At 46.2% G+C, this 27,017-nt stretch overlaps 7 protein-coding genes across 7 annotated transcripts; 4 read left to right on the top strand and 3 right to left on the bottom strand.

Annotated features, from left to right (window-relative positions):
* Window positions 1–4,766: 4,766 nt before the first annotated feature.
* On the top strand, window positions 4,767–5,744 carry CCR75_005014 (uncharacterized protein; the record flags this gene model as incomplete). Its single annotated transcript, XM_067963099.1, has 1 exon — window positions 4,767–5,744. One exon carries the CDS (start codon window positions 4,767–4,769, stop codon window positions 5,742–5,744), a length of 978 nt encoding a protein of 325 aa, XP_067818795.1.
* Window positions 5,745–5,905: 161 nt separating this feature from the next.
* CCR75_005015 (uncharacterized protein) lies at window positions 5,906–6,625 on the bottom strand (the record flags this gene model as incomplete). Its single annotated transcript, XM_067963100.1, has 1 exon — window positions 5,906–6,625. The coding sequence occupies one exon, from the start codon at window positions 6,623–6,625 to the stop codon at window positions 5,906–5,908; it is 720 nt and encodes a 239-aa protein (XP_067818794.1).
* Window positions 6,626–11,068: 4,443 nt separating this feature from the next.
* CCR75_005016 (uncharacterized protein) lies at window positions 11,069–12,046 on the top strand (the record flags this gene model as incomplete). Its single annotated transcript, XM_067963101.1, has 1 exon — window positions 11,069–12,046. One exon carries the CDS (start codon window positions 11,069–11,071, stop codon window positions 12,044–12,046), a length of 978 nt encoding a protein of 325 aa, XP_067818793.1.
* A 161-nt stretch (window positions 12,047–12,207) lies between these two features.
* Window positions 12,208–16,434, bottom strand: CCR75_005013 (uncharacterized protein; the record flags this gene model as incomplete). The annotated part of the gene is made up of 1 exon (XM_067963098.1): window positions 12,208–16,434. The coding sequence occupies one exon, from the start codon at window positions 16,432–16,434 to the stop codon at window positions 12,208–12,210; it is 4,227 nt and encodes a 1,408-aa protein (XP_067818789.1).
* A 655-nt stretch (window positions 16,435–17,089) lies between these two features.
* On the bottom strand, window positions 17,090–18,839 carry CCR75_005012 (uncharacterized protein; the record flags this gene model as incomplete). Its single annotated transcript, XM_067963097.1, has 5 exons — window positions 17,090–17,549; window positions 17,618–17,852; window positions 17,954–18,374; window positions 18,447–18,583; window positions 18,635–18,839. 5 exons carry the CDS (start codon window positions 18,837–18,839, stop codon window positions 17,240–17,242), a joined length of 1,308 nt encoding a protein of 435 aa, XP_067818790.1. The 3' UTR covers window positions 17,090–17,239.
* A 79-nt stretch (window positions 18,840–18,918) lies between these two features.
* On the top strand, window positions 18,919–20,641 carry CCR75_005011 (uncharacterized protein; the record flags this gene model as incomplete). Its single annotated transcript, XM_067963096.1, has 5 exons — window positions 18,919–19,127; window positions 19,185–19,411; window positions 19,479–19,609; window positions 19,675–20,063; window positions 20,120–20,641. 5 exons carry the CDS (start codon window positions 18,919–18,921, stop codon window positions 20,325–20,327), a joined length of 1,164 nt encoding a protein of 387 aa, XP_067818723.1. The 3' UTR covers window positions 20,328–20,641.
* Window positions 20,642–21,268: 627 nt separating this feature from the next.
* On the top strand, window positions 21,269–25,648 carry CCR75_005010 (uncharacterized protein; the record flags this gene model as incomplete). Its single annotated transcript, XM_067963095.1, has 4 exons — window positions 21,269–21,478; window positions 21,534–21,639; window positions 21,702–22,624; window positions 22,694–25,648. The coding sequence occupies 4 exons, from the start codon at window positions 21,269–21,271 to the stop codon at window positions 24,977–24,979; spliced, it is 3,525 nt and encodes a 1,174-aa protein (XP_067818791.1). The 3' UTR covers window positions 24,980–25,648.
* Window positions 25,649–27,017: the final 1,369 nt, after the last annotated feature.

Here is a 27,017-nt window from a genome sequence, read left to right as displayed (position 1 = left end):
CATCCAGGACAGCTTCGTCTAGAAGTGACGATGCGTTTAACTCAACCATAGGTAGAATGGCCACCATTTCAGATAAGTCACCAGCCTTTAAGGCTCGACCGCACTCATCAATAGACATTTCGTCTAGCTCTAGAAGAGCATGTAACGAAGGGATTGCCGCAAGGCTAACTCCCCTTCCCCTCAATATTACCGGTTACACCATTTACAAGCGTGTGTAACTGCTCACTCGTATCGCATTGTGAGGGTATACTCGCTTCGTGTCCATCCTGTCTTGGAGTGGAGACAATACACCTCTTAGAGGCCGGGACATTCACGTCCCCGAATTTTCCAGCATGTATTGGTTCTATACAAGACACGGTGTCTAATTTGACATTCGACAAGAAGTTAGGTAACTCAACTTTCTTATCCAGCGAACGTTTACGTGTCGCTTCACGTGCATTAGAAGGGTTTGACCTAAAAATGCTTCGGCGGTTCGCCAGGGCATTTACGGTCAAACTTTTTTAATGCACACTCAGTATGGTGCGACCTCGGCCGACCACACTCGGTGGACTTAGACGTGCCACTCCACGTATCTCAGCGATATTCCATCCTTAAGGCCCTGGCGAACCGCTAACAGTGTCACTACTGACACTCAATATGATGCCACCTCGGCCGACCATACTCGGTAGACTTAGACGTGCCAGTCCATGTGTCTCAGGGACATTGCTTCGTTGAGGTCCTGGCGAACCGCCAACAGTGTCACTACTGACACTCAGCATGATGCCACCTCGGCCGACCATACTCGGTGGACTTAGACGTGTTACTCCACGTAACCCTTGATAACTCGGCCTTCGGCCAACAATGCTTCCATCAATCAGTGAATCGTTATTACAACGAGTGTCACTCGACGGAGCACGTGCCGTTCCACTTATTTCTGCTGAGTCGGGCTCAGAATTATTTTTTTAACATTAGAGTTTATTAACTCAGGCATGCCACTGTCTAAAACACTGACAGACTCATTCAATGATCCGCGCCAATAGCGCTTTTGTTGCCTAGCAGAGGTGGGTTCATGACTCTCCAAAACTTTGCTAGGAACATTCCGCGTGGCGCCTAAGGTCTTAGACCTCCAATCGATCCATGGCTCATGGTATTCTAGCCAGGCCATACCAAGGATGAGATCATATCTTGAATCCAAATGAAGGACGAGACAGCGTTCCACACTATCAAAGTCCAGAAACTTTATACCTAAGTTCAATGGAACTTTGGGATCAGTGACACGAGTCCCAGTCGCTAAGCGAACATTGGTTGTATCACCTTCATGCGCTCTAAGCGTCTCAACGTATTGTTGACTTCCTTCAAGGGAAAGGCGTCGAGCATAATTGCAAGATGCTCTTGAGTCAATTAAAATTGACCTTGGCTTATCAATGCCCTTTACAGTCGCTTGAGCAACTAGCAAGCCAGGCTTGTACTCTCACCCCGTACCATTAAATTATCGAGCTAATTGGGGCTAGGTCCCATTTACTCTCACCTCCTAGAGGTTTGACAGAGCCTAGGTCTTCCCCAATTGGGCGCCCCGCTCCTACTGGGTATCGACGTTTTCCCGCACCGTACCAGATCTCTGGTATAGGTCGGAGTTGGAGCTCTTTCGAGCTTCACGCGAATTTCGTAGGGGGCAGGCCGGACGTAAATGTTTCGTGCTTCCGCACATATACATCTACGGATGGTCTTATGCCTTTCCACAGCTTGAAGAGCCTCTTCTCCTTCCCTTATTGCGCTCCTTTTCCCAAGCGGAGCTACAATACGTTATGTAACTCGACGTGATTCCAAATCTTCTGGAGCACTTCCCTCTTCTAACCCAGTTTCATGATAATCAGGACTTGAAATTTTAAATGAGCAATTTAAGTCACTTGAACGATCCCCCAACGAGGCTTAGATCCATGGGTTCCACTCTATTAGACGAAACCCATGTGCTCGAAGAGCTTGTTCGGTAAATAGGCGTACTAACGCGAGCAGACTAAAAGTCGAACTCAGCGCGTAGCACTATAACAACTGCCTCTTCGAAAGAAGCAGCATGAGATCGGAATGATTCCGTCCAGGCAACGCCCTCTTTGAGACCCCCTATAAAGATTGTTACGACAATTGCTTCTTGGACTGGGTCTTGACGCATCGATGCAATGAGGATTCTCAACTCCTGGACAAAGTCCCCTAGGGTTCGTTTACCCTATCGAGTCGCTAGGAGCCGTGCTCGCATGCGAAAAGCCTCATCAGGCGATGCTAACATGCTGGTCATATGCTGTTTCAGCGAATCCCATAAGGCAAAAGCGTCGTTTATGGACGTACTGCACGATAGTGCCTACTCCATGGCTCTACCTCCAAGTTTGGAAATGGCCATAGCCACCTTTTGCCGTTCTGTTAAGAACAAGGCGGAATCAATGGACGTTTCCATCTGCTTAATCCAAAAAAGGAGATTTTCTCCCTCTCTTCCCTCAAACGTCTTCACATTTATAGTTGAAAGGCGAGCCTTCGGCTCTGAGTCAGGTACAGAGATGTACCGGGTTGGCATAGATGCCGCTAAGTGAACCTGTTCCTGACCGATCAGGGAGGCTTCGTACCGCATGAAGGCTTCAAGCCTTGCATACAGGACCTCTGGTCCCTAAGAGATAATAAATTCCACGTGCTCAAGCCCAAAGAAGGTTTTGAGCTTGTCATAAGCGGCGCGTTGCGCTTCCGACAATTCTGGATACTCTTCCATTTTCGTGAGAAATTAGTTATGTAAAGACTCAGGCGTAGATTGACAACAAGTGCTACTAGGTGTAGCGGAGCTACCTCACTCCTAAAGTCAGAGGAAGACTTTCAGACTCAAAGAGTCACTTAGTTCTATTAAACTAATGGGTTTAACAGCTCAGGGAGTCGTACAAGCCAATAAAGCTTAAGGAATCCCAGTTCAAGGAATTCAGGGGTTCGTAGAACCAAGTGGCAACTGTTGCCCAAGAGGATATACCTTAGAAAGGCTTCTATCTCTTACAGATCAATGCGCGAGCGTTAGGAAGGCACTTAACGCTTTAAGACCAAAAGGTGAACTGCACTTTATTTAATTATTTAAAGCTAAAAACCCTACCTTAGCTAATTAAAAATAGATTTTAGCCGCCAGATTTATATCTGGCGGGCGAAATCTATATTAAATTAGCTAGGGTAAGGTTTTTCAATTTAAATAATTAAATAAAGTGCAGTCCCCCTTTTGATCTATATAGCGTTAAGTGCCTTCCTAAGGCTTGCGCATTGATCTGTAAGGGATAGAAGCCTTTCAAAGGTATATCCTCTTGGGCGCTAGTTGCCACTTGGTTCTACGAATCCCTAAATTCCTTGAACTAGGATTCCTTAAGCTTTTATTGCTTGTACGACTCCCTGAGTTATTAAATCCATTAGTTCAATAGAACAAATGACTCTGTGAGTCTGAAAGTCTTCCTCTGACTTTAGGAGCGAGGTAGCTCTGCTACACGTTAAGTGCCTTCCTAACGCTCGCGCATAGATCTGTAAGAGATAGAAGCCTTTCTAAGGTATATCGTCTTGGGCACAAGTTGCCACTTGGTTCTACGAACCCCTGATATCCTTGAACTAGGATTCCTTAAGCTTTTATAGCTTGTACGACTCCCTGAGTTGTTATACCCATTAGTTCAATAGAACTAAGTGACTCTCTGAGTCTGAAAGTCTTCCTCTGACTTTAGGAGCGAGGTAGCTCCGCTACAATTGAAGTCTAAAAACCTTACCCTAGCTAATTCGAAAATAGATTTTGGCAGCCAGATTTAAATCTGGCGGCGACACATTCGTTACCCACAATGAATGGGATTTAAAGTTTTTTAACTATTTTAGAATAGGATGAACGGGTATTTTACCCATATAGTAAATGTACCACAACAAAGGTTATCCAACTGATGCGTGCCCCATTACATCGATGTTACCAATTTTGGTAATATTGGAACTATTAAGTCAAAATTAGTATAAGATAATAATGTTGTACTTACGTACCAAAAAAAAAAGAGTTTCCCATAAGCCTTTATACAGGTAAAGCGGACAAGGCCGGCTGAATATATGTTGAATTCATTTTTGTTACCTTAGCAACTCACTTATAAATTCCTTGTCGGGAAAGTTCCGACCTGCATGAATGGTGTAACGACATCCCCAGATGTAAGCGGTTCATACAAATGAAATATCGTCCGAGCTTTTATAACTTTTGAAAAGAAATCACTTTGATGTGGCTGACATATCAGCATCTAATAAGTGCATTTGCAAGCATTGGTATAATTTCACACCTAATTAGTTCTAGCAGTAACCCAATAATGTTGATGTTATTAAAACCTGGTCAGCAACGGTCATGAATTTTCTCACACCAACATTCCGTCCATAATGAATGTCTTCGACTGTGCCATTCTGCAGTCATAACTATTTGCAGACAGCTCTGTCTTTACTACTAATCTGGTAACATTTCCCGCCACTTTTCTATGCAGTGCCCAGAAGCTCGCCTGTCTCAGTAAGCATCGCATTTATTACTTTCACAACGGCGGGACATTACCACCCCAGTTCAACATCTAGGTTAAGCCAGCTTTTGCGTAATTAACAACAAATTAGCACTTCTCTGACATTTCGCATATCTGGTTCCTCACTCTGCTATTTCAAACCAAGTATAGAGAACACCTTCGATCACCGTGTTGTGTGGCATCTTCTCCAGCTCTTTGCGCTGCTTGTGGGGCTCTCGCCACGCTCCATCCAATCGAAACAGCAACTGCGGCATGGATGATCATCTGCGCGTGGCCGTGATCGGCTCGCAGACGCGCAACCCAGGCACGTCACGGGCTTACACTGTGTACCGGACATCCGTCAATTACAACGGACTGTGCTACCACCGCCTGATTCGTTTCCGTCATTTTTTTCACTTTAGTAAGAATCTTAAACTAGCACCTGAAGCGCCACCTATTGACGTGAAAATGCCGCATAAAATTTGGTGGAGTCGCAAAGCTTCAATGCAGCCCGAGACAATTGAGGCTCGTCAGGTGATGCTCAATGAATACATACAGCAGGTGTGTGCCCGGCCGTTGACACCTCGCAGCCGGGAGAGGCTCTTGAAGCTATTGCAACTAGAAGATTATGCGCCGAAGGAGGAAGAGGATCGAGTCATCGACAGCAGACTCGGCTCTAGGCGGTCGAATACATCGTTCACGGAACCTGCATCGGAAATTGGTGGTCTTTATTCCATCCAGTCATCCATTGAAGAACAAGAATCGAAAGAAGATTTGCTTGCTCTTCAATCCGGCAAGAAGGAAAGACAGCCGCAGGACTCGCTTACGGACGAGAAGGAAAATGCTACAACGGAACAGATTGGCCTGGATACCACGGTACAGCGGCAGAACTCGGACGCTTCCAGTGACCCCGCTAAAGATAGTTCCCCCCGAGTCCGCGCGCCTTCGGCGCCGCCGTTGCTCTCTCGGCAGGTGACTACACGCCCATTTAGTATGTCGCTCAACTCGCAGAACATGAAACGCGTCATGTTTGATCCTAGCTTGGACTCTGATCGTCTTTTTCTGAAAAAAGAGGATCGAGACTCCATTGGCAGTGCGCTCGAATACGTGTCGACGCCTGAGCATCATTACGTTGGCCAGATCAAGCAGTGCATTGCTAGTATCGAGGAGATTGTGGACAGTAGTCGCTATTTTGCAGCTCAAATGCGCGAGAAGCAAGAAGCGAATCGCTTGACGAGTGTGGCCAAGTAGGATCTGCAAAAGCTAGCGAGGGATTTGATGAGGGCCGAGTTAGGAATTTGTCGACAACCCTGAGCGTTTATAGTAATTTTAAAATAATTATCTTTGAAAAACTTGGTGTCAAACAAGAGTAATGGCGAATAAAGGCTATGCCGTCAAACACCGGACGTAATTTATAAGAAATCACTCTCACTATCTTCTTGAATGGTGCTTTGCGTCATCTTTTCGCTCGCTAGAAAGCTCAGGTGCTGCAACATGCCAATGTGCTCCTGGTCTGCTTCCCGTCTTGGCTTGGTGTCCAGTACGGCTACCGTGCCAAGCGCATGTCCATCGCGCGAGAAAATGGTTGCGCCGGCGTAGTATCGAATCTTGACGGCACCTTTTTCCCCCTTCACCATTGGGTTTTCACGGAACCGCTCATCATTCTTCGTATCCAGCACAACCAGAACACTAGGCTGACAAATTGTGTGTGCGCAGAATGACAGCTCACGAGGCAGCGTCGTGTGCGCCATGCCGATGTTGGCCACTAACAGCTGCTCTTCATCCTCGATAATACTCACGTAGGCGATCGGACACTTCATCGTCTTGGCCGCTACTTCACAATACATGTTAAATTTACCGGACAATCCAAGCTCACGGATGTTGAGTTCGTGCAAGACGATTAAGCGCTCATCCTCGTCAAGTGGATAAGGCGGCTCCGGCCACGGGTTCAGCCACACGCCGCTACTAAGGGTACTACTTCGGTTGCGATCCGGAGCCGAACCATTCGATGTCTTTCGACTTGAATTTGACGAAAAAGGACTGACGCCACCTGTACGTAGAAGCCCCGTCGATCCGGCCGAAGTCGGGCTGTCAAGCGAATGAAACGCAACACATGAAACGCATACACGCATGGACCGAGACTGAATACGATGATACAGTGAGCAGCTATTGCAAATGACTTCACCACACGCTCGGCAGTGATGTTTGCGCTTAAAAATGCTAAAGCGCTTGTTACAAATATGGCAGCTGAAACGNTCTTAGAGGCCGGGACATTCACGTCCCCGAATTTTCCAGCATGTATTGGTTCTATACAAGACACGGTGTCTAATTTGACATTCGACAAGAAGTTAGGTAACTCAACTTTCTTATCCAGCGAACGTTTACGTGTCGCTTCACGTGCATTAGAAGGGTTTGACCTAAAAATGCTTCGGCGGTTCGCCAGGGCATTTACGGTCAAACTTTTTTAATGCACACTCAGTATGGTGCGACCTCGGCCGACCACACTCGGTGGACTTAGACGTGCCACTCCACGTATCTCAGCGATATTCCATCCTTAAGGCCCTGGCGAACCGCTAACAGTGTCACTACTGACACTCAATATGATGCCACCTCGGCCGACCATACTCGGTAGACTTAGACGTGCCAGTCCATGTGTCTCAGGGACATTGCTTCGTTGAGGTCCTGGCGAACCGCCAACAGTGTCACTACTGACACTCAGCATGATGCCACCTCGGCCGACCATACTCGGTGGACTTAGACGTGTTACTCCACGTAACCCTTGATAACTCGGCCTTCGGCCAACAATGCTTCCATCAATCAGTGAATCGTTATTACAACGAGTGTCACTCGACGGAGCACGTGCCGTTCCACTTATTTCTGCTGAGTCGGGCTCAGAATTATTTTTTTAACATTAGAGTTTATTAACTCAGGCATGCCACTGTCTAAAACACTGACAGACTCATTCAATGATCCGCGCCAATAGCGCTTTTGTTGCCTAGCAGAGGTGGGTTCATGACTCTCCAAAACTTTGCTAGGAACATTCCGCGTGGCGCCTAAGGTCTTAGACCTCCAATCGATCCATGGCTCATGGTATTCTAGCCAGGCCATACCAAGGATGAGATCATATCTTGAATCCAAATGAAGGACGAGACAGCGTTCCACACTATCAAAGTCCAGAAACTTTATACCTAAGTTCAATGGAACTTTGGGATCAGTGACACGAGTCCCAGTCGCTAAGCGAACATTGGTTGTATCACCTTCATGCGCTCTAAGCGTCTCAACGTATTGTTGACTTCCTTCAAGGGAAAGGCGTCGAGCATAATTGCAAGATGCTCTTGAGTCAATTAAAATTGACCTTGGCTTATCAATGCCCTTTACAGTCGCTTGAGCAACTAGCAAGCCAGGCTTGTACTCTCACCCCGTACCATTAAATTATCGAGCTAATTGGGGCTAGGTCCCATTTACTCTCACCTCCTAGAGGTTTGACAGAGCCTAGGTCTTCCCCAATTGGGCGCCCCGCTCCTACTGGGTATCGACGTTTTCCCGCACCGTACCAGATCTCTGGTATAGGTCGGAGTTGGAGCTCTTTCGAGCTTCACGCGAATTTCGTAGGGGGCAGGCCGGACGTAAATGTTTCGTGCTTCCGCACATATAACATCTACGGAAGGTCTTATGCCGTTCCACAGCTTGAAGAGCCTCTTCTCCTTCCTCAACGAGGCTTAAATCCATAGGTTCCGCTCTATTAGACGAAACCATGTGCTCGAAGAGCTTGTTCGGTAAACAGGCGTACTAACGCGAGCAGACTAAAAGTCGAACTCAGCGCGTAGCACTATAACAACTGCCTCTTCGAAAGAAGCAGAATGAGATCGGAACAATTCCGTCCAGGCAACGCCCTCATTGAGACCCCCCATAAAGATGGTTACGACAATTGCTTCTTGGACTGGGTCTTGACGCATCGATGCAATGAGGATTCTCAACTCCTGGACAAAGTCCCCTAGGGTTCGTTTACCCTATCGAGTCGCTAGGAGCCGTGCTCGCATGCGAAAAGCCTCATCAGGCGATGCTAACATGCTGGTCATATGCTGTTTCAGCGAATCCCATAAGGCAAAAGCGTCGTTTATGGACGTACTGCACGATAGTGCCTACTCCATGGCTCTACCTCCAAGTTTGGAAATGGCCATAGCCACCTTTTGCCGTTCTGTTAAGAACAAGGCGGAATCAATGGACGTTTCCATCTGCTTAATCCAAAAAAGGAGATTTTCTCCCTCTCTTCCCTCAAACGTCTTCACATTTATAGTTGAAAGGCGAGCCTTCGGCTCTGAGTCAGGTACAGAGATGTACCGGGTTGGCATAGATGCCGCTAAGTGAACCTGTTCCTGACCGATCAGGGAGGCTTCGTACCGCATGAAGGCTTCAAGCCTTGCATACAGGACCTCTGGTCCCTAAGAGATAATAAATTCCACGTGCTCAAGCCCAAAGAAGGTTTTGAGCTTGTCATAAGCGGCGCGTTGCGCTTCCGACAATTCTGGATACTCTTCCATTTTCGTGAGAAATTAGTTATGTAAAGACTCAGGCGTAGATTGACAACAAGTGCTACTAGGTGTAGCGGAGCTACCTCACTCCTAAAGTCAGAGGAAGACTTTCAGACTCAAAGAGTCACTTAGTTCTATTAAACTAATGGGTTTAACAGCTCAGGGAGTCGTAAAAGCCAATAAAGCTTAAGGAATCCCAGTTCAAGGAATTCAGGGGTTCGTAGAACCAAGTGGCAACTGTTGCCCAAGAGGATATACCTTAGAAAGGCTTCTATCTCTTACAGATCAATGCGCGAGCGTTAGGAAGGCACTTAACGCTTTAAGACCAAAAGGTGAACTGCACTTTATTTAATTATTTAAAGCTAAAAACCCTACCTTAGCTAATTAAAAATAGATTTTAGCCGCCAGATTTATATCTGGCGGGCGAAATCTATATTAAATTAGCTAGGGTAAGGTTTTTCAATTTAAATAATTAAATAAAGTGCAGTCCCCCTTTTGATCTTATAGCGTTAAGTGCCTTCCTAAGGCTTGCGCATTGATCTGTAAGGGATAGAAGCCTTTCAAAGGTATATCCTCTTGGGCGCTAGTTGCCACTTGGTTCTACGAATCCCTAAATTCCTTGAACTAGGATTCCTTAAGCTTTTATAGCTTGTACGACTCCCTGAGTTATTAAATCCATTAGTTCAATAGAACAAATGACTCTGTGAGTCTGAAAGTCTTCCTCTGACTTTAGGAGCGAGGTAGCTCTGCTACACGTTAAGTGCCTTCCTAACGCTCGCGCATAGATCTGTAAGAGATAGAAGCCTTTCTAAGGTATATCGTCTTGGGCACAAGTTGCCACTTGGTTCTACGAACCCCTGATATCCTTGAACTAGGATTCCTTAAGCTTTTATAGCTTGTACGACTCCCTGAGTTGTTATACCCATTAGTTCAATAGAACTAAGTGACTCTCTGAGTCTGAAAGTCTTCCTCTGACTTTAGGAGCGAGGTAGCTCCGCTACAATTGAAGTCTAAAAACCTTACCCTAGCTAATTCGAAAATAGATTTTGGCAGCCAGATTTAAATCTGGCGGCGACACATTCGTTACCCACAATGAATGGGATTTAAAGTTTTTTAACTATTTTAGAATAGGATGAACGGGTATTTTACCCATATAGTAAATGTACCACAACAAAGGTTATCCAACTGATGCGTGCCCCATTACATCGATGTTACCAATTTTGGTAATATTGGAACTATTAAGTCAAAATTAGTATAAGATAATAATGTTGTACTTACGTACCAAAAAAAAAAGAGTTTCCCATAAGCCTTTATACAGGTAAAGCGGACAAGGCCGGCTGAATATATGTTGAATTCATTTTTGTTACCTTAGCAACTCACTTATAAATTCCTTGTCGGGAAAGTTCCGACCTGCATGAATGGTGTAACGACATCCCCAGATGTAAGCGGTTCATACAAATGAAATATCGTCCGAGCTTTTATAACTTTTGAAAAGAAATCACTTTGATGTGGCTGACATATCAGCATCTAATAAGTGCATTTGCAAGCATTGGTATAATTTCACACCTAATTAGTTCTAGCAGTAACCCAATAATGTTGATGTTATTAAAACCTGGTCAGCAACGGTCATGAATTTTCTCACACCAACATTCCGTCCATAATGAATGTCTTCGACTGTGCCATTCTGCAGTCATAACTATTTGCAGACAGCTCTGTCTTTACTACTAATCTGGTAACATTTCCCGCCACTTTTCTATGCAGTGCCCAGAAGCTCGCCTGTCTCAGTAAGCATCGCATTTATTACTTTCACAACGGCGGGACATTACCACCCCAGTTCAACATCTAGGTTAAGCCAGCTTTTGCGTAATTAACAACAAATTAGCACTTCTCTGACATTTCGCATATCTGGTTCCTCACTCTGCTATTTCAAACCAAGTATAGAGAACACCTTCGATCACCGTGTTGTGTGGCATCTTCTCCAGCTCTTTGCGCTGCTTGTGGGGCTCTCGCCACGCTCCATCCAATCGAAACAGCAACTGCGGCATGGATGATCATCTGCGCGTGGCCGTGATCGGCTCGCAGACGCGCAACCCAGGCACGTCACGGGCTTACACTGTGTACCGGACATCCGTCAATTACAACGGACTGTGCTACCACCGCCTGATTCGTTTCCGTCATTTTTTTCACTTTAGTAAGAATCTTAAACTAGCACCTGAAGCGCCACCTATTGACGTGAAAATGCCGCATAAAATTTGGTGGAGTCGCAAAGCTTCAATGCAGCCCGAGACAATTGAGGCTCGTCAGGTGATGCTCAATGAATACATACAGCAGGTGTGTGCCCGGCCGTTGACACCTCGCAGCCGGGAGAGGCTCTTGAAGCTATTGCAACTAGAAGATTATGCGCCGAAGGAGGAAGAGGATCGAGTCATCGACAGCAGACTCGGCTCTAGGCGGTCGAATACATCGTTCACGGAACCTGCATCGGAAATTGGTGGTCTTTATTCCATCCAGTCATCCATTGAAGAACAAGAATCGAAAGAAGATTTGCTTGCTCTTCAATCCGGCAAGAAGGAAAGACAGCCGCAGGACTCGCTTACGGACGAGAAGGAAAATGCTACAACGGAACAGATTGGCCTGGATACCACGGTACAGCGGCAGAACTCGGACGCTTCCAGTGACCCCGCTAAAGATAGTTCCCCCCGAGTCCGCGCGCCTTCGGCGCCGCCGTTGCTCTCTCGGCAGGTGACTACACGCCCATTTAGTATGTCGCTCAACTCGCAGAACATGAAACGCGTCATGTTTGATCCTAGCTTGGACTCTGATCGTCTTTTTCTGAAAAAAGAGGATCGAGACTCCATTGGCAGTGCGCTCGAATACGTGTCGACGCCTGAGCATCATTACGTTGGCCAGATCAAGCAGTGCATTGCTAGTATCGAGGAGATTGTGGACAGTAGTCGCTATTTTGCAGCTCAAATGCGCGAGAAGCAAGAAGCGAATCGCTTGACGAGTGTGGCCAAGTAGGATCTGCAAAAGCTAGCGAGGGATTTGATGAGGGCCGAGTTAGGAATTTGTCGACAACCCTGAGCGTTTATAGTAATTTTAAAATAATTATCTTTGAAAAACTTGGTGTCAAACAAGAGTAATGGCGAATAAAGGCTATGCCGTCAAACACCGGACGTAATTTATAAGAAATCACTCTCACTATCTTCTTGAATGGTGCTTTGCGTCATCTTTTCGCTCGCTAGAAAGCTCAGGTGCTGCAACATGCCAATGTGCTCCTGGTCTGCTTCCCGTCTTGGCTTGGTGTCCAGTACGGCTACCGTGCCAAGCGCATGTCCATCGCGCGAGAAAATGGTTGCGCCGGCGTAGTATCGAATCTTGACGGCACCTTTTTCCCCCTTCACCATTGGGTTTTCACGGAACCGCTCATCATTCTTCGTATCCAGCACAACCAGAACACTAGGCTGACAAATTGTGTGTGCGCAGAATGACAGCTCACGAGGCAGCGTCGTGTGCGCCATGCCGATGTTGGCCACTAACAGCTGCTCTTCATCCTCGATAATACTCACGTAGGCGATCGGACACTTCATCGTCTTGGCCGCTACTTCACAATACATGTTAAATTTACCGGACAATCCAAGCTCACGGATGTTGAGTTCGTGCAAGACGATTAAGCGCTCATCCTCGTCAAGTGGATAAGGCGGCTCCGGCCACGGGTTCAGCCACACGCCGCTACTAAGGGTACTACTTCGGTTGCGATCCGGAGCCGAACCATTCGATGTCTTTCGACTTGAATTTGACGAAAAAGGACTGACGCCACCTGTACGTAGAAGCCCCGTCGATCCGGCCGAAGTCGGGCTGTCAAGCGAATGAAACGCAACACATGAAACGCATACACGCATGGACCGAGACTGAATACGATGATACAGTGAGCAGCTATTGCAAATGACTTCACCACACGCTCGGCAGTGATGTTTGCGCTTAAAAATGCTAAAGCGCTTGTTACAAATATGGCAGCTGAAACGATCTTCATCATTTACCCAAGACGTGTGCTGGATCACATCGAGTCTTGGTAGAGCCACTGCACGCGACGACCGAGTGTTACGGAAAGATGACTTGCGTGATGACCTTGACCCTGGCGTATGAACTAAGAGTCCTTGACTGCTGTTACTATCGTGTATCTGTGATACTTGAAGCCCACCGATTTGAGGTATCGAATTAGTGGATTGCGTCTTTCGAAGAGAGACACGTTGAGACGCTCGGGGGTCTAAGTGGCTACTTTGTTCGTCAACAGTATTGAGGTTATGCTTCGGAAAGTTTTCATTGTAAGCAAACATTTCATCTGCATCCTTTGATGACACATTCGAGATCCCAGAACTTTCAATATCATTAAAAAGTGATGTCAATGATTGCGGAGATGACGAATCCGAAGATACCGTCGAGCTTTCAGTGTACTGGTTTGCAGTCTGCGCAAGCTGTTGTTGCCGCTTTGAATCCGCGAGCTTTTTTGCTTGAGCGGCCATTCTTCGCTTTGCTAGCATTCTTCGACGATGTCTGAAGCGGCATTGGAGCATCCGTACAACAGCGAGAAAGCAAACATACTTCTTCCGCTGCACCACAGAGCGAATAAAATTCTTGACCGTGCCTGCATTTTTTCTCCTTATCATCAAGACCTGATGACGTCGATACACTTTTCGAAGCTTCTTGTATTGAAATCGAAGCTGTAAAATTTGAATGGCACGAAGGTAGCGCAAGTAACGAGAACGGGCAGTCAATGCCAACACCGCGTAAAAAATCTTAACCATGTGGCGATGAAGCTGTTGAGTCCGCGTTTCCTCGAGAATATCATACGTCGTTTTCTTTAAAAATATTTTCGAAGACCCCATCTGAATGCCTACTGCGAAACACTTCGATACGAAGTGACCCTGTTCTGGCCGTTCGCACGCGCCTTGAGGGTTTGCGTCATTTTCTTTGGGAATGATCTTCAGCAAATCATCCAAAAGCTCCTTGGCTTCATTGCTAACGACAGCCATATCAACCCCTGCATCCGGATCTGGTAAGCCTTTCGACATTTTATGCTTCTTGTTGACAAGTGTTTTTTTAGTTTTTAAGCTATAGTAGCGAGCGACAAAGACATCGAGCGGTAGACGAATCGGATAGCCAGCTCGAGCCACGCGCACGGCCTCCATGACACCGTTGCAGCGTAATTGACTCAGCACACGTTCGCTCTCGAATTTTCCTGCCTTACATAACTCGTTAGGCTTCAGACATCGCACGTAATGCGGATTCGTTCGCTGCAACGTTTCCAGTAATGTCGTCAATTGCTCCTTAAATTGAAGCCCGACACTCGCTCCACGATTTTTGCTAGTTTGAGCACGTTGACGCGGAGAGGATTTTAAGCGATCTTGTGAGCCGCCAATCCCCTCACATAAAGTACGAGCAAAACTGTCCTTTCGAGTTGAATACGCAAGCATATCGACAGCCTCTTGGTGAAGAACGTCCTTGTTCTTCTCTAAAAATCCATCAGACGAGTATTCCACATGACCTGCATAGTGAACTACCGTAAATAAACCACGTGCACGCTGAATTCGAGAAGCCTCAAATCGAGGATGGCTGCCACATGCACGATAAAGTTTGGATGCTAATGTCGTGTCGCTTCCTTTGGGCATCACACACTCTTCATCAATTAGCGAAAGAATGCCCGTCGGTCTTTGTGAGATAAGATTCACACAATCCTGATTATCGCAAAATTCAATATATTTCCAGTCAACCCCCTGTGACTCGTACTCGCGCTGCTCAGCCTTGAACACGTAGTCGTTAAATTGTTGCTGCAGCGTCTCGTTAGCAAAATTGATGCAAAGCTGCTCAAACGAGTTTTTTGGAAACACTTCAAAGCCGAAAATGTCAAGAATACCAATAAAATGAAGTCCGCCCTTGGCTTTTTCACTATCATCCATCCGAAGAAAGTGGTTGATTTTCTTCACCATCCAGTCAAACAAACGACCGTACAGTGCCTTAGCCAGTGCGTCGCGTGCATTGTTAGCCTGCGCGGCCGAAAGCTTCATCCGGACAAAATCAGTGCCAGCACGAATCCGGCGCACACTTAAAGCGCGCTCGAGTTCTGACGCATCAACAGCCATCAGCATGGCTGCTGCATCACGTGACCAGATGCAACTTGGTGCCAGATCAGACTCTTGTGCTCCAGAATCCGTCGACTGCCCCGCCTTGTCACTATTTTCATCGTGCTCAAAGGACAAATTCCCAATGTGCATGAGCGCCGCAATTATGTCGAATATCCCAGCCCGTTCCACGGATGTAAAGCCCACAATATCCATGGCGTCCATGACTCGCCGAAACATTTCCAAGTCCCTCACCCCATCATTCCGCTGGAAGCACTCGCTCTGGCTCAAATATCGATAGTGCGAAAATTGGCGCGAAGCATCAGAAAAATTACTGTGGTCTCCTGCTGACTTCGCGTGGCCTTGCGGTGGATCCAAGAGCCAGCGCTTTCTAGCGGCAGGCTCTGCTCCACTAGCCATTTCGTAAAATATATGATAATTTCGCTCGCCCTTGGACTGTGATACAAGTCGAACTTTTTCCAACAGATACGTTTGAATACTAGCCCCTCGAAGTTGGCCTCCACTTGTAAAGTGAAGCTTAATAAACTTGCCAAATCGACTTGAATTGTCGTTACGTAAAGTGCGCGCGTTACCAAAAGACTCAAGGAGGATGTTCGTTTGCAATACTTTGGCTGCTATGCCTTCTGGGGATTTACTAACAGCGTTCGCTGCTACATTATTCACGCCTGCTTGAGCTAGGTATTCCATGAGAAATTTCGTGCTCTCAGTCTTTCCACTGCCGCTCTCTCCACTCACAAGAATGCTCTGATCACTCATGATGCCATTCATTCCAAGCATCATCGCCTTATAAGCTTCTCCAGCCACTTGATAAATGTGAGGGGGCATACTTTCATTTCTTTTGTTCCGCGTAGACGAGCTCTTCGACTCGAACGTCAATAGATACTTGATCATTGTTTCTTTATTATACATGTTGGGGAATTTCTGAAAGGGATTCACCGCTAGTAAGATTGCTCCTGTGTTGGTATATATTTTATTCTCTGCAAACCGCGTCTCGAGGGCCGATAAAATCGAAGACTCGTCAAGCTCAATAAGTTGCGTAAGATCATCCACATCAAAGCGCTGGCCCTGGCCAGGAGACAGCAGTCGCACGTCGGGTGCATCTTGATTCACATCGGAAGGAACAGCTCGCTCCGCAATGCTGCCATCCTCAAACTTGACAACGACCACGGCACCAGACGCCTCAATGGAACGTGCGTAGCGATCGATGATCTGCACACGTCGCCAATTCTGTGGCCCTACCTGCACGTCCACCTCTGCACCCACATCCATTGTCGAATTAGACACTGTGTGTTTGTTGCCCTCGGTGGTGTCTCTTGTCGTCGCCTGCTGGATGGGACGATGCTTAAGCGCTTTCGTGCACTCTGCTGGGTCGCGCCGTTATGATGTGAGAGAGTCAGACTCGACCGCATTGAGTAATGTCCACCCTGCCCACAACCCTACACAATTAGGCCGACGTAATCTTGCTTAATATAATTTCTCGTAACACCAAAAGTCTATCTAGCAGCAGATTTCAAAGGAGTAAATCGGCTTGGAAACTCTATAATTGTATATCCTTTGAAACCGGTAAGCGTGGTGCTAGCGCAACATTTATGTCTTGACAGAACGGGACAGAGCTGCCTTCACGAATTCTGTCACCATGTGGTATGCGCATCCGTTTCATGTAACAGATACTCAGGGACGACGTGGCAACATAAGTCCAGAGTTGGCTCTACGCATGATTTGCTGACAACAACGTTGTCATTTACTGAGTAAAGAGGCTGAACCCGTGTCTTACGCACGCGAGTGGGTTGTGGTTTCGACATCTGGCTCAAATGGTACTTACAACTCGCGAGACCACTGTAAACGCGAAGTTCTTTACAAATCGCTACGGATGCTCTAGTACGTGCCCTTACATACACCGCGCCATCCGCATGGCAATGAAATAGGCCGTTTAAACCGCAATGACGTCGTTTTGCTGAATAATGGAGGTTGTCTTGCCCTCGCTTAGCGAGTGACTTTTAAGAGTTTCTGTGATTGAAAAGCTGTTAGGGGTTCAACGATTTAAACTTTAATTCCCTGTTCACAAATAACTACATTATTCTATTAATTCTATTGCTATGTCCGCGCGTTTCGTACACTTCTTTTCGCGAGACAAAAGCCTTTTTTCGCGTGGCACGAGTCTTAGCTCGCGAACCGTCGCCAAGAAGGCAAAAAGTAGAGAGCCCATAATATCGTGCGTGAGCACACGAATGTAGCCATCTCGTTGATACGTTTTCGACAAATTCTTCGTGCCAACGACGTTATTAAAACAAGAGGACGTATTTACATACACTTGGCCGTCTGCTTGTGCAACCTTGGTTACCACTACGTACATCAAGCAGTGGTCTACGCGATATTCTGCTTTGCTGCGACACAGGCACAAAACGCAATGAGAATTCTTGAAATGTGGCTCTACTCGAATCCATGTACGTACATGATTTGCAACAGCACTTGGATACTAAGTAACTCCGCAGCAGTCATAGGTGAAGGCTGGAGTACAACACTTGATATATAGAGAGCAAACTGTCCGATAGAGTCTACAGGGGGCTCGGACGAATCGGTTGTCCACGCGGTGCTTTTATTTCGTCGCTCTCGATGGTACTTTTGAATGAGATTGAAAAGGAACGTCGGAAACGGCCGATGAGTTTTCGCCTCAAACTCTGCTTCTACTGCGCCCAATCAAGCAATTGATAACAACGTGACATTAGAAATAGTGCACATTGAAGTAAGTAAATTAATTGTGTTTGCTCGAAATCAAGCAGCGACAAACCTGCATCGTTAATATCAGCTAAAGTCGGAGCTGATATCGCTCCTAAAATCGCCATGTCTTTTTGTACGCGATCGCAAATTTGTTGCATCGCTATCTTTAATCGCTCAAATGTCACCACATATTGTCTTGCAAGCCATTGAAAATAGAAAGCCTGCCGCCAAACTTGATCGTCAGGATTACACTCCTCCAGCCCCACTAAACTATCGCGGCGTCGATTCGAAAGAAAAGTAAAGTGTGACGGATCATCCTCTAACTTTTTCACCCCCTCAAAGCGATGCTTTAATACATCCGTCGGCAATAAATGAAACGTTTCGTCAACCGCTTTGTATCGGGCTTCCAGGCCTTCCGCTATTATCCTGAATTGATTCACATCTTGTGAGCTAAAACGTGCTCCTTTTCGGGCTCCACACATCATTAGAATCTGCCATTCAAATTAAATCTCAACATCGCCAGAACATAATCTAAGAAAGATACTTTTCTGAATTCAGCGTACGTCATTCAGCACATGCAGGCAAATCCTTTCAGTAGCGCTGCTCAAGTTCAGAGCTTCGTTCTCCTCGGGCGTGGGTTTGTGATACCGTAAGCCGTCAATAAAGCGCAACATCTGCGTCGGCGGCTTAATGTTATATGCTGCATCATTAAAATTCTAAGGCAGCGCTGCAAGGTTAACAGGTGCCAAACTTCCAATTGGAAAATTTGCTTTTACACGCACCTCAAAAATTGGCTTTTTGACTACTTTACGTAGTGCAACATCTGGCAGAATGAATCGACCAGAACCGGTGGTGGTGGCACCCGCCAGCTGAAACACAGAAGCTGGTCGTCTTGTTGGAAAACTTGCATTCATGTCCAGCGCTGTGGAGGGCTCCGCGATCGGATGCGCCGCCATCACGCCGTTAAGTTTCTAAAGCGCGTAGTTATGTATCAGGGCTGTGTCCCTAACCCGCATCCTACATATATTAGCCTGAATGAGTTCTATTGGACTTGATTCGAGAAAAGAAATTGTGTTCTTAAACCACGAATTGGGGGTGATGGCGAGAACACTAATCGTCGGAGGCGGCTTAACAGGTGCCGCATTGGCTCACCTACTGCAGGAGGCGAAGCTTGCAGCAGGCAATGTCTCCGAAGTTGTGGTATGGGAACGAAATAATATTGTAGGAGGGCGTGTCATGGCCAGGTACACCACCAAGCTGCACCATAAGTAATTTTAATGGCAAAGTCACCCATATTTCAGATCGTTTCAAAAGCATCGCGGGATTCACGTCGACATGGGGGCACAGTATTGGACTTCAAAATCCGGTCGAATGGACGAATTTCGCGAAAAATTGACTCAAAGTGGCCATTTGGTGCCAATTGCTGCGAACGAAATTGCTGAGGATCCCCATGGTGGTACGGTTAAAACGCACTTGATATCTCCCGCTAAGAAAGGATTTCGAGCTTTGGTCGAGCACTTGCTAGAAGGTGGGCTATACAACTGGAAGTAATTTAATGACAATTTAGTGGGAGATGACTTGTGCGGTGTGTTCAGGCACGGAGACGATGTTGTCAAGACACTTGGAGAGTTTTCAAGTGCTCGATGACAAAAATATCCAAGTCACGACAAATGAGGGCATGAAAGAGACCGTGAACGAGTTAGTGCTTACATGTCCTATCCCAAATGTACGATGTTTTGGCTATAGAAAATGTTTGTGCTTAAATTGACAGGGTTTATGAGCTTAATTTAGGTGTTGTCAATTCTCAAAAGTAGTTTGTTCGATGTAAAACCAGAAGTGTTGCGCGTAATGGAGAATGTTGCTTACTCGCAGCGCTTTGCAGCAGGTTATGTTTTCGATCAAGAGGCCGTTTCGATTGTTCAGGAGATGGGGTGGACGGGCAAGTATGTTTCGAGAGACGAGAGCGATGTCATCCGCTTCGTGTGCTGGGACCACTTAAAGAAACGGGCGGGAGGTACATCATCGCCTGCGCTGCTCGTGCACACTTCAGGAAGTTTTGGAAGCAAGTTTATGGACGATACGCGCCCCAACGACAAAATCCTAGAAATGATCACCAAGTCGCTCCGAGAAATTCTGCCGCAGCTTCCAGCTGAGCGGGATGCGTTTCTGCACCGCTGGCGGTACGTCTGCTCATTATATTACAACCCGTTGGCATACTAAATTCAGGCATGTATAGTATCTCGCAAGTAACGGTACCGTATAAAGATCCAAACAGCTCCGACAAAACCGATCTCATGCCAGTCCTTGTGCTGAGCGAAAATCCACGTATCATAATAGCTGGTGACAGCTTTCTCAGCTCCAAGTTCGACAGTTGCCTTGACTCTGCCAAGACTGCTGCTGATATGTTACTAAAAACAGCGTCGAATGAGGTGCTTGATAAATAGATTTGTGGGAAATTTGACCTTGTCTATCGCAGAAAAAAAAAAGCAGGATAGAATTTTGAGATCATCAAAGGATTTACCTTGAATTATTTTGTCGTTTACGAGACAATATGATTACCGTTCTCACCCATGTTTGAAAGCCGTAGTCAGCAATGCTGCAAATTTGATCTCGTTTCGCTATCGCTTAAGTATTCAAGCTGTTCGCCGACTGCAACACATTGTCTTAAATAATAATGCTCATTATTTCATCGCTATTTAGAACCCGATATGCTTTTTGCAAGCACTTCTTGCTAATAATAAAGAACATTCATTTATTAAGACAACACCCACCATTCCTGTCATGTACACTGTAAAAATAAAGTTGATTTCAAAGCAATTATTGGAGATACATGGATGATCATCACTTGCTCTTTGTTTATTTTTCTTGCTGTTTCCAATAAATTTCTGCTGCTTTCAGATCACGTGACTTTGCTCCAAATTACTTGTTTTTATTGCCTAGACGCGAGGTATTTGATGCATTTAATTTTTATTAATTAAACATGCTTTCGCTTTTTCGTATGACATTATCTTCAGCAACTTGGAGGATGAATTCTGACAAACATAAAATTCTCGTTCTTAACTTCCGCTTTATCTTAGCAATGAATGTACCCTTATCAGTTAGAGCTCACGAGCAGATACAGTTCCATATAATCCTGTACGATAATAGGAGCTCTTTTCATGCAATAACCACCCCGAGAGCCGGTCGTCTGCCATTTTCTCTATATATTGGCAGTAATTTATGGAACAGGTACTCAAAAAATAGTTCCACTCTTTAATCAGGCCTCTGCTCAATTCATTATGAGATTTGATAATTAGTGCCAGTTGCTTGGAAGAAATTCGAGTCTACTAGGTGTTCTGTACCCTACTCGACGCATCCATGTCATTTCTCATTAAGTCTCATTGGTATGCCGTCGACTCCGCGCGAGGAGCATCGCCAATATTACCAGACTGTCGCGTCGGCCACGGCCTCCATTCTCTCCATTATCGGATCGTGCTACATCATTGGTCGCTACTGGTATGCGCGGAGACTGAAGGCCAAGTCGCTATCCGTTTACGCGGCCTCGGCACATCATCTCGATGTCACTAAAGAGCTCATTCATATTATTGCGTACCTCGTACGTAAAGCCTCGGCTCTTCAATCATTAAATTTGTCTAACAGACTCATGATAGGATCTTTTTGGCGCGACTGGACGCGCGTTTGGTGTCCTGCCCACAGAGACGTTTGATCAGGATGCAGGCGAGCCAGTGACTCCTATTTGCAAGCTCCAGGCCTTTGGTATGCTCGCTAGAAAACGCTGTATTCGTATCGTTCTTACACTATCTAAACGGCTATTGTAGTCATTACGTTCGGAGACGGCGCACCAATCGTCTGGAACTTTATCATCGCACTGAATTTGTACCGTTGGGTTTGCATGGGTGAAGACCAGCAAATGCTAATGAAGAAGATCAAGTGGTACATAGTCAGTACGCTGGCCTTTACTACAAGCATACCGTTTATTTGCCTCGTGTTTAACAAATTTGGCGATGCTGGGCTCTGGTGTTGGGTTGTAGTGGACGACAACTCAACGGAAGAGCTCTTGTGGATGTACGGAGCGTTATACTTTTGGGTGATTGTCGGAGGCACCGCGATGACAGTCTTTCTGGTCCTAGTCAAGATAAATATGAAGAAGCGATTAAAATCGAACCAGAACGACGATGCTAATGATGCATACTACGTTGTGGTGCACAATCTCACGTTTTATATCTCTGGCTTTATCTTTTGCTGGCTGCCAGCCGTCGTAGACCGCGCCTACACTACGATCACTGGCAAGACTTCGTTCACGCTCGACTTGCTGCACGCGACCATTGTACCCCTTCAAGGCTTTGTGAATGCTGTGATCTATGGCAAATTTCACATTTGGGTCGTGCGGCACGTACGAGGGCCGTGGGTCAGCGGCTGTGAAATCCCGATGAAACCTACCAAAGCGCCGTCAGAGATGTTACAGCAATCGATGCGATGGCGGGAGCAAGAGCGGCATCAGATGGGCACAGCCACGATCTTTGTCACGACGTTTGACATGAATTGGAGTTCTTGTCCAACGAATTTAAAAGACTGGATCCCCTCTGGTAAAGATTTGTATGTCTTTTCACTCCAGCACTGTGTTGACGTGCAAGCGATTGAGCAGGCCATTCGAGGATACCTGATACAAGTAAATTTCCCAACAGCTTACCGCTCCATCACGTCCATTGCTGGTACAGCTCAGCGAGGCCATCATCAGGACGTACGTTAATCGAAAGTATTGGCTCAGGAATACCAGGCTGATGACACTACGTCCCAATGTGTTTTGTAGGCGTCGGTTTGTCAAATCGTATTCGTAAATAATGCCGACGATGCCAGCGGGAACGTAAAATTTCAAGCCGCCGACGGACGAATTTGGGCTCAGCGAAAGACATTCAACGAAGTCGTTGGGATCCCCATTCGCTACTTTGACGCATCGATAGCGTTTGTATCGTGCAACCTCAGCACGTCTCTTAGCAACAGCTCACAACGACTGTATCGACCCGTGGATCGCATTCTTGCGAAGCACGCCGTTGCATCAAGCCTCATTCATTCGTTTGAAATGGACGCGGACCGGGCAGCGGTTGACTTTCCAAATTTATACCATCACACGATTCTCTCGGGTAATTTAAACTACGATCTCGATATGTCATCGTCCGATTTGGCTGCAGCAATTGATCAAGCGTACAAGGCTGAGTCTTTAAAGCTTGCCACGATAACTGCTCTTGAAGGCCAGATTAATGCGATTCGCGAGGCCAAATTCAATCCAGAGAAAAAGAGCTCGGATTCTCAACTCGATCCTCAAACGACAATCTTAGAGCAGAGCTTTGATGTGTGGGACAGTCCGCGGGTTAGCGCTGAAGTCTCAATATCGTCGGGTAGCGATAGTATTTATGAAGAACTATACACTGTCTCGGACGACAGTGTCTCTTTCACGCTAGTCAAATTGCCAACAGACACAGGGCGACAAGCTGACAAATTGCCACCCGCAATTGCGAATAATGATGAAGATTTAAACAGCTTGGCGATCAAGGTTTATGACGGAATGGACGATAGCGGAACGGCAGGCAAGAATTGGGCCTCGTTTCTGGACGAACATATCCCAACAGAAGACCACTTAGTTCAATCGACTTCGTTTAACAAACAATATTCAAACGATCGACTAACTTCAAGCGACCGAATCACGTCCATTGATCGACTGACGTCAAGCGGCCATTTTGCTCCACTTGCTCGGGGAAGTAACAAGAAAATTCGGGATTTGATATCTAAATCGGACCTTGTGAGTGAAAACACGGCCTCGAAGTGGCTTGACGTGCTAAGGTATGATGAGCTTCAAGCATCAATTGAGGCTAAAGAAATCTTTACAGGATTTGAAGAGCCTGCGATTCGATTTTTGCCGTCGTTTCCACGGCAAGTTGGAGTCGCGGCTAAGTTCTCAATGGTCGGAGAGCGCTCGTGTCAAAAGTTTTTTTGCGATCTCGACGACGAGATGCTAGTGGTTGACTCGCCTCCAGCGTATAAAGACCGGATCTTAGCGCATTCTCTGAGTGATACGAAGTCGCGAATTAAAAATATCGGTTATTGGTCATGTGAGAAGATTGTGACATCAACACACAAGCCAGTCTGCAGCATCTATGAGCTCGAAATTGACCGATTCTTTTCGTATAACATGGATGAAGCCGCCATTGCAGACATGCGTCAAGGAAATCATGCGCTCCGCGATAAACGCGACGTGCACGAATTTAAAATCAAATTAATCAAGTTGGATGCTAATATCTGGGCATACGAACGCGATGAAGGAAGAGGCTCTTTAGGGCAGCCTTTAAACCATCGCCGGCGAGGAAATGAATCGAATGCCTCGAGTAGTCATCAAAGCCAGAGCAGCCGCGTTGCCAACATTTCGATCAGTACACGAAGCAGTCGTGGCGAGATCACGTTGCCGGCATCCACGAGTCGCAACAAGTCCACAATAGTTCACGTGGTTGGCCGCGTGCTTCGAATGAGTCGTCTGCACTCAAGCAGCACTTCAAGCTCAAGAGTCACGACGACACCGAATCATTTTTCAGTCTATACAAGTGGACCCCCACTTTCTCAACCTCTGGTCATGACTAATGAGAATCAGGCTTTTCAACTCGAACTGGTACCTTTGGAACCCATTAGCATTTCCACCATATTTCCTTTGCCGTCTGAAGATGTCTATGCGCTTCAGCGTAAGGTCTACGAGGTCGCTCACTTGGTTCAAAATGGCTTCCAATCGAGCGCTCGCGTGGATGATGACGAGGAGTCTCAGTTGGCTTACACGAATTACCGCACAGTTGCATGGAAAGATGCCATGTCAAATGGCGTGACCCACTCAGCCATTACGAAAGCAGTGAATGGTGGCGTGCACATTGCCATCAGCATTGAAGCCGAAAAGGGTTATGGTGGTCAAGGCGTCCTTTGTCTGAAAGAGTCGGACTTAATGATGCATGCAGCGCCCATACTTAGTGATGCCAAACCAATTCCGTTCGATGTCTCTCTTACGTGGGGAGGCAAACACGTGGGCTATCTTCATGGTGATGTCTTGTGCTCGATGTAGAAAGCTTTAAATTATGCACATGCTATTTATCTTGTCACGTTTGCTGATACTACATCGCGACTGGTCTTATCATAAATAAAAAAACGACACAATCATGCATGCCTATGGCGGCTTCACGTGCTTAAAGCAAACGTTCCGCTCTAATTTTTTTGTAGCACTTAAAATCCAATTACAAGCGCGATGCCGCGAGTTTGACCTTGGCATTGTGCAGCTATCTTCATTATTTTATGCAGTGTAAAGCTGTGACTTCTTGTTGCTCTCAAAGCGACTCCAAGACTCATTTGCTTTTGACTTTGCGTTGCTTGAGACTATTTCCACCTTTTGCTTTTCATCTTTGCATGATTTTCACTCCGTTCTAAGCTCGCTCAAGCTATTGCGTCTCTGAGCAACATCGTATTGAAATATAATCTCAAGCGGACATTAGCCTCGGCTTGCGCTCGGCAGAGCAATGTCGCCTATTCAAACGCCGCAGCCGCGCGTCACCTACAAGTTGCGAAGCTTTTTCGTTGCTAGCAGCCTGCTCGTGTCCCAGCGGCGTATCCCATGTTTTTGCACAAGACGCGCATCCTCCAGAGTTTAAGCATTCGTGGGAATTCTGAAACACCGTTTGCGATACTAACGTGTTTAACCGCTCTGAACCAGCCAGAGCTCTAGTTTTTGGGCCTGAGAAAATGCTCAGCCTCAGGTTCGTAAATTGATCGCTTGTTCCTCAACGCTTCTGCGCTCCGACTGAATGTGTCAATTGATTAATGTCCAATGATCACAGATTTAAGAAGGGAGACATTATCCCACCGGAGCTCAGGGGTTCCTTTAATTTTATTGTATGGATTATGAAAAGTCGACCGCACGGTCACAAACATAACATATGTTATTGTAGCAGAACTTGAAAATTTACGCCTTTTGGAATGAAATGGCTTTCAATGGGTGCGCAGCGCTGATGGACAATGAAAAACTTGTCCATCAGCGCTGCGCACCCATTGAAAGCCACCTCATATCAAAAGGCGACAGAAATGACGCTTTTCGATTTGTGGAACCAGATAATCGTTTTTTCTGTCAATTTTCCTAGCGAGGTTAAGAGATATGAGCCCGCACCTGTCGTATAAACTTCTTTTGCCATGCCTCTTGCTCCTCCAGCCGAAAACACGTCCCCGTCGATTGCAACAGCAAAAGAAGCCCTTGAGGCTCACGCTAAAACGAAAAGTACGATGTCTGTACGATCCGCTCAGAAAGGTTTTGCAAGGGGGGGGGGTAAATAAACCAATGAAGAGTGTGTTGCTCGGCTGCAAAACCCTCATCATCTCAACCAACTTTCTAACAATCGATTCAACGCATTACCGAAGAGTACCAACAGGCGCCACCACGCTTGCAAAGGCTGATGGACGAGACTTTAAAGAAATTGAAATGGGGCACTCATCGGTTGAAGAACCGTTGTTGTGGTACATTTACTTTATGGGTAAATACCCGTTTTTCTAATTTTAAAATAGTTAATTACTTAAATCCCATTTATTATGGGTGGTCGCCGCCCAGACGGCCAAAATCTATTTTTAATTAGCTAATGTAGGGTATTTAGATTTAAATAATTAAATAAAGTGCAGTTCCCCTTTTGGTCTTAAAAGCGTTAAGTGCCTTCCTAAGGCTTGCGCATTGATCTGTAAGAGATAGAAGCCTTTCTAGGTATATCCTCTTGGGCACTAGTTGTCACTTGGTTCTACGAACCCCTGAATTCCTTGAACTGGGATTCCTTAAGCTTTATTGGCTTGTACGACTCCCTGAGCTGTTAAACCCATTAGTTTAATTGAAATAAGTGAATCTCTGAGTCTGAAAATCTTCCTCTGACCTTAGGAGCGAGGTAGCTTCGCTACACCTGGTAGCCTTAGGCCAACAATGCTTCCATCAATTAGTGAATCGTTATTAAAACGAGCGTCACTCGACGGAGCACGTGCCGTTCCACTTATTTCTGCTGAGTCGGGCTCAGAATTAATGTTTTTAACATTAGAGTTTATTAACTCAGGCATGTCAATGTCTAAAACACTGACAG

Source organism: Bremia lactucae, linkage group LG10, assembly GCF_004359215.1.
Source record: "Bremia lactucae strain SF5 linkage group LG10, whole genome shotgun sequence".
NCBI classification, from domain to species: Eukaryota; Oomycota; class Peronosporomycetes; order Peronosporales; family Peronosporaceae; genus Bremia; species Bremia lactucae.
This window is presented reverse-complemented; position numbering and strand designations above follow the sequence as displayed.